The sequence below is a fragment of the Microtus ochrogaster genome, chromosome 10, assembly GCF_000317375.1.
Source record: "Microtus ochrogaster isolate Prairie Vole_2 chromosome 10, MicOch1.0, whole genome shotgun sequence".
Lineage (NCBI taxonomy): Eukaryota > Metazoa > Chordata > Mammalia > Rodentia > Cricetidae > Microtus > Microtus ochrogaster.
In genome coordinates, this window is record NC_022016.1 from 55,118,899 (window position 1) to 55,126,116 (window position 7,218).

The window sequence follows — 7,218 nt, forward strand, 5'->3', positions numbered from 1 at the left end:
TGAGTTCGAGACCAGCCTGGTCTACAAGAGCTAGTTCCAGGACAGGCTCCAAAGCCACAGAGAAACCCTGCCTCGAAAAACCAAAAAAAAAAATGAAAAGGTAAATAGGATGAAGGTCTCAACCTCATGAATCCTTAGACTTGGTTCATAATGTTTTAGGAATCAAAATAGTAAAAACTTAAGATGTCACTCAGTGAAGTGCTTTCTGAAATGTCTTACTGCAGCAGTAAGCAAAACCTACAGACTTATTAATATTTAATAGTACCTAACCTAAGGAGTTAGGTCTGAGTTAAACCCAACTGAGTTGATGTGCTCTTGGTGCACATAAAAATCATTTGAGACTTGGAGAGCCTTGACCAAATGTTCTGCTCTGCTCATATTTAGTAAATCAAGATGGGACCCTAAACAAATGTAATTTCTGGAGCAGATACTCAGAACATAAAGCTGATGAGATGATGAGAATGGGGCTGGAGAGATGGCTCAGCAGTTAAGAGTGCTGACCTGGGTCCTAGACCTGGGGTCAGTTCTCAGCACCCACATAGTAGCTCACAACCATCTGTAATCAGATCTGACATAACGTTGTACATGGTCACAACTGTCTGTAACTCCAACATCTGACACCCTCATACAGACATGCATGTAGGCAAAGCACCAATGCAAATAAAATAAAAATAAATAAATTGGGGGGGGAACATGAGAAAGATTCAGGAGGTGGAGCAGTCAGGTAACATTTTTGTCTGTTGGCAGACTGATCCATGTGGTAAAATGAGGTTATCAGAGTCAGATGGCAAGGTGGCTCCTGTCCCTACATTCCATGTCTGTGGTTCTGTTAACCACTCTTTAAAAAAAAAAAAAATTCATAGCCAGAAATGTCATCCCAGCATTTGAGAGACCGAGGCTATCTTGGGATATAGAGTAAGACCTTGTATCAAAACAAAGAATGCTTTTGTACTAAATAGTAGCAGGTTTGTTTTCTGTCATTCCCTAAACAATAGTTGCTGTAACAACTATTTTTGTAACATGCACAGTGTGTTAGGTATAATAACTATTCTAGAGATGATTTAGAATACAGGAGTTCAGGCCATCCGAGGCTACACACAGTGAGACCCTGACTCAAAAAAACAAAATCAAGAAGCTGTGGGGTTTAGTGACACATGCTGGTAATACTGAAGTCAAGGGCCCAGGTGAGAGGATGGCCTCCAGTTGAGGCCTGGCAACGTAGTGAATGAGTGGGCTACAGTGTGAGGCCTGTTTTAAAACAAAAAACAGTTATCAAAAACAATGAACACCCGTGTTTCCTCACAGCCCAAGAAAGAAGACACGATGAATGCGGTTGAAGACCCCTGGCACGGCTTCTTGTTTCTATACTTTGCCAGTTCTCTGATCCCCTCCCCCATTCTGTGACCTTATTGCCAAGGTGTAACTTGTATCCCAGAGTTAGTCTTTAATCCTATGCAGGTTTCTCCAGTGCTGCCATATGTTGTTTAAGATAGGTCTAATACTATTTAGACCTGGTTGGTACTTGCTGTGTGGTCTCAGACTCATGGAGACTTTCTTAAGCACTGATATTACAGGCATGACCCTCCCTCCTAGAATGATGCTTTTTAAAGACAGTAACTTCATGTAGTCTGGGCTGGTCTCAAACCATGTATCTAAGTTGAATCTTTATCATTCTATCTCCCAGGTGCCGAGATTACAAGTGTCAGTCACTGCTCAGCCCCATAACTTCCTGAGTTGAAAATAAACAGACTGGCTGTGTGAGCTATATGTTGAATTGGGTGCTGATGGTTATTTGTCTAAAACACCCATTCCCTCCCATGGGAATGATGAGACGATCTTCTGTATAATGTGTTGCTTTATTGATTGATGAGTAAAGCTGTTTGGACCAGTGGCTTAGCCAAGGGGGAAATCTAAACAGAGATAGAGTAGGCAGAGCCAAGGAGATGCCATGTAGCTACTGAAGGAGAAGAGCATGGGAACCTTACCAGTAGGCCACAGCCTCGGTGATACAAGAGTAATAGAATAGCTAGGAATACACCTAAGCCATTGGCCAAAACAGCTTTATTCATCAACCAATAAAGCAACACATATACAGGGCATCCCTTACGTCATGGGGATGTCAGGGAATGTCATATCCCACAAAAAAAAGGGGGTATAAACCAACCTTTGGAAACTCAGGTACCAAGACCTTTTCCTGCAGGAGAAGGGAGACTATTTGCCCTTGGATAAATAGCCTGACTCCAGGGACCAAAGTACTTATGGACATAGCTTCTTCCCAGTGTTTACCAAGAAAGTAGGGAGAAGTCATCTATGGCTCACTCCTTAAGTAAGCCAGAGTTGGCACTTTTGGTGGGGGGATGGACTGGTTTTTCAAGACAGGGTTTCTTTGTAGTTTTGGAGGCTATCCTGGGACTAGCTCTTGTCGATCAGACTGGCCTGGAACTCACAGGGGTCTGCCTGCCTCTGCCTCCTGAGTGCTGGGATTAAAGGTGTGCGCCGCCACCACCCGGCTTTGGGGCTCTCTTCACGTTATAGTAGCACTGGAGTTGGTAACTTTTTTAAAAAAAATTGATTTCTGTGTGTGATGGAGGTGTGTGTGAGCATGTTACAAGTTTATGGGTGGAGGCAAGCGTTGATTCCTTTTTTGTGGGTTGCAGAGATTGAACTCAGGTTACCAGGCTTACACAGTAAGCACTTTTACCTTCTGAGCCAGCTCATTGGCACAGAGTTGATATTTCTGGAGGTTATTGTAAATAATACCTTTGTCTCAATATTACCATAATCCAGGCTAGCCGTTCCCAGCTTCTTGCTCTACATTGGAAACCCCTATTGATAAAAGACTGGAGAAGGGGATAAGGATAAAGGCCCACTCCTGCCCCTGACCTCAATAGTTTCCTTTTTGTGAGGAGATAACCTGGGGCTCCTCTGACACTCCGCCCTCCAGGTGTGCTTCCTGTCTGTTGTTTCATTTGCATTCTTGTTTGCATGTATTTTCTACACGATGCCCTACTTTGTACTTCCACCCCATGGGCTTGAAATAGCTCCAGTTTTCACTTGGTGCAGTGGAAAGCACTGGACTGTGGTAGTCATGACACCTAGATCCTATTCTGGTTCTGACGCTACCTGGTTAGATAGCCTTCAGCAAATCACTAATTCCTTTGCACATCCCTGTTACAGTATACGGTGGGTTCGACTTTGTCTTGTTCAGTTCTTGGAGTTTCAAGGATCAAAGGAGGATGTATATGTGAAAGCACTTTGGAAAACATCAGGATACATTTTCTCATGCCTTTAGGTCAGACAGCACAGCACGAAGGCTTGAATTTTGCCCCCCGTATTTGTTAGCAGTTCACCTCTCTGAGCCCATTTCCCCATTTATAGGATTGGAACAAATTTCTGCCTCAGACGATTATGTGAGGATAAGATGCATCAGGTATTTAAATCACTCAGCAACATATGGAATGCTTTTGGCACTCAGCAAATAATTATATAGGTCTCTCTCTGCTCACTTTCTGAGGCTATTTCTTCATTTATAAGATGGGAATAAATTCTACCTCAGAAGATTGTGTGAGGATAAGTGCATCAGATATTTAAAGTGCTTAGAAGTGAGCGGCATGCCGTAAACACTATTGTATAGGTTCCTCTTCACCAGCATTTTCCAAATTGCAAAATGCTTTTTCCCTATAAGATTTCTAAGGCTGTGTGTGCCATAGTTCTAGCTACTCAGAAGGCTGAGGCAGCAGGATAAATTAGGCCAGGAGTTCATGACCGGGTTGTGGACACAGTGAGATCATGTCTCTAAAATGAGGGGAGGTCTCTTAATTTTTCCACTGACTGGTTGAAGTGAATATCATTACTGCTTATTATATTTGATAGCCTAAATCTCCAAGAAGTTAACCTAAGCTAGAACTCAGGCCTTCTGAATCTGTTTTTTGTTTTTTTTTCTTCTTCCTATTGGTTCATAAATATCTAAATTTAAAAAATGAAATTGTTGAAACTAACCTTTTGCTTATTTCTTTCAAGTCAACGTTGGTGAGGACTGTCCTGTATTTGATGGCTTGTTTGAGTTCTGTCAGCTCTCTACTGGTGGCTCTGTAGGTAAGGAAACAAAATCAGTTCCTGAGACACTGCTAGACTGTTACAGTGAGATCTGCCTCGTAGACGAAACCCTTGAGTGCTGACCTATGGCCACAGAGGTGGTGCTGTGGGATTTTACTTTAGGTATTTGACACAGTGCTGATGGGTGTTCTTAACTCCCTTCTCCGGCCAGGAGAGGTTATATACAGGAATCCTCTGCAGACCTTAAGGGGTTGTGAAGACACTATATATAAAAGCAATTTGTGAACCACAAAGTTCTGTAAACAAAAGATCAACATCTGTGTCTTATGAAAAAGTGAGGTCATTAATATCTGGTGTCATAATATTCCTCACAGTTCATTTCCGCAGTGACGTCTGGGTTACCGTAGTGTTGCCTTAAACATGCACTTGTACATGGTTTAAGGATGGGGATGTGGTTTTGAGAAACGTGTTGTAAAACAGTTTTGTTGTATAAATATTACAGTATAGATAGAGTGTGTGGCCTCTTACATATCTAGGCTATGTATTGGGTCTCAGGACCTTGATGAATAATAGAATAATGTGAAATTAAATCAGATATCAGAAAGAAATACAGAGTGATGGCCCAGTATTTAAGAATACTTAACTATTCTTGCACAAGGGTTTGGTTACCAGGCCCTATATAGTGGTTCACAACTGTAACTCCAATTTCAGGGTGTCCAGTGTGCTCTACTCATTTCTGAGGGCACCAGGCACTAACAGTGCACATAACATCCATGTCGGCATGCATATACTTCATGCAGGCAAAACTCTCATTCAACAGTAAATACAATATACATGTGTTCTAAAACAGTTTTAGTGTTTTGTTTTGTTTTGTTTTAGGACAAGGTCCGTATGTATCCCTGACATACTTGGAACTACTAAGTAGACCAGGCTGCCTTCAAACTTGGGAGGCAGAGGCAGGTAGATCTCCGTGAGTTCAAGGCCAACCTGGTCTACAGAGCTAGCTCCAAGACAGCTAGGGCTGCACAAAGAAACCCTTTGTTGAAAAACTAAAACAAAACAAAACAAAAATATTATTCCCTATTGAAATGAGAAGTAGGTGACTAGTGAATTTTATAGTCTGCATTGTATGATAAACCATCTCTCTCTGGGTTCATGGGGGAAGGGGAATGGTGTAGTAACAGACTTGTGTTCTTTTTCTGTGCCCAGCAAGTGCTGTGAAACTTAATAAGCAGCAGACGGACATCGCTGTGAACTGGGCTGGGGGTCTGCATCATGCAAAGAAGTCTGAAGCATCTGGTTTCTGTTACGTCAATGATATCGTCTTGGCCATCCTGGAACTGCTAAAGTATGCCTGCCTGACCTTGTGTCTTGGAGGAGCATCTTAGGCCAGGTTCCCACTTCCCTCTCCCCTGGGCTTGCCTCCCTAGTTTGGTTTTCTTATGGTGTGCTGGCTAGAATATGTTCCATGAGTGTCTCTAGCCACCCTCTCCTTGACGGGGTCTTGGTTTGATCTGAGCCCACGGCAAGATCTGGGGCAGGTGCTGCTCAGATCCCGCCTCCAGAGTGTCCTTGTGTGACTGGAGTTGACCCTGGCTGTAGAGTAGGAAGATCGGACATGGTCGGCTTGGTCAGGCCTCTGGAGACACCGGCCGCTCTTCCACCTTCCTTCAGCCAGTTTCCACGTCTCTGGTGCTTAGAGATACCTGAGGGAGGCAGCTAGCCTGGTAAGCTGGGACCTGGCGCCCTTGGCGCGTCCCATCCTCAAAGAGCCCCAGACCTCTGACCACCTTTTGATCCTAGGTATCACCAGAGGGTGCTGTATATTGACATTGATATTCACCATGGCGATGGTGTGGAAGAGGCCTTCTATACCACAGATCGGGTCATGACTGTGTCCTTTCATAAATATGGAGAGTACTTCCCAGGAACTGGGGACCTACGGGTGAGAACTCCCTCAAGACCAACCGCCTCACCTTCAGCTCTAATGGTCCTGTCCTGTGCCGTTCAGAATACCGTACTGTCATCTGGGGCACATAGACAGTCTCTTTCATTCTTTATTCTGGAAGAGGGATATTGGGACACAAGGAGTCAGTGGTTCATTGTTCCTCCCTCCTCACCATAGCTCAGTTGAATCACACTATTATGTCACTTAAGCTTAAATTTGGAGTGAGGGATTAGGGGTACTGGGAGTCATCTCAGGGTTCTATTTTTAGGTCCCCTTCCCCTTTAGCCATATAACTGAAAGCAGTGGACTCTCCAGAACACTGCGTGGAAGCCTGACTCTGACGTTAATGGACTTGTGCCCTTCCCAAGTCTGCTCCACCTGTTTGTTAGCATGAATACAGCGAGAGCTCTGCCCTGCCAATCGCCCTTAGGTGGGAAAATGGTACCGATTAAATTGTGAGGTTAGATACAGTGAACAATGAAACAAGAAGCTTTTTTGAAGCCAATTGGAAGAAGTTTTCTTCTCTTACTGTTGCCATTCACAGCTTCCTAGAACGAGTAAAAGTAGAGAGGAGCATACAGAAAACTCTGGGCAGAGTTGGGGTGGGCTTTTCTTGTGTGACCCACCAGAAAGCTTGTGCTGTGGGATGTGGCCTTGCCCATCTCATGGGCTCATCTTGTCTCTCAGAACCACTGTCTCTTTCCTTAGCCTTCCAACCCTGTCTTTGAATCCCCTTCTATTTGTCTTTCCATTTTATTTTAATGTTCCTTCTGATTAGGATATCGGGGCTGGCAAAGGCAAGTACTACGCTGTTAACTACCCCCTCCGAGATGGGATCGATGACGAGTCCTATGAAGCCATTTTCAAGCCAGTAAGTGCCCAAGTCACCTCTCAGGCTACTCTGGGAAGGTAGCAAAGCACCCACCATAGCCAAGACATTGTTCCTCAGTGAGTCTAGCCTTTGCTTAGAACCGTAACATGTAAGGCACAATCTTTGTGGGAGGTAAACAATATGTACCCAACAGTTTGTGGTCAGTTGTTGTGCGCCAAAACTTTTCCTGGGGAGACATAACAGGTCTATTCATCCCAGATAAGAAACCCACGACAAACCAAAGTACAGACACCACCAAAGTCCAACTTGATGAATCAGTTAGGTTTGTTGGGGTTACTTATAAGCGTATTGCTTATAAGGGGTTGCTTACAGGAATAAAAGT

At 43.9% G+C, this 7,218-nt stretch overlaps 1 protein-coding gene across 1 annotated transcript in view; it reads left to right on the forward strand.

Moving 5' to 3' along the window:
* Hdac1 (histone deacetylase 1) overlaps positions 1 to 7,218 on the forward strand; it is a 27,264-nt gene that overhangs the window by 15,222 nt on the left and 4,824 nt on the right. The window contains exons 4-7 of the mRNA XM_005353190.3: positions 4,021 to 4,095; positions 5,266 to 5,404; positions 5,860 to 6,001; positions 6,783 to 6,875. Coding sequence (XP_005353247.1) covers positions 4,021 to 4,095; positions 5,266 to 5,404; positions 5,860 to 6,001; positions 6,783 to 6,875 — 449 coding nt within the window. The remainder of the gene's footprint in view (positions 1 to 4,020; positions 4,096 to 5,265; positions 5,405 to 5,859; positions 6,002 to 6,782; positions 6,876 to 7,218) is intronic.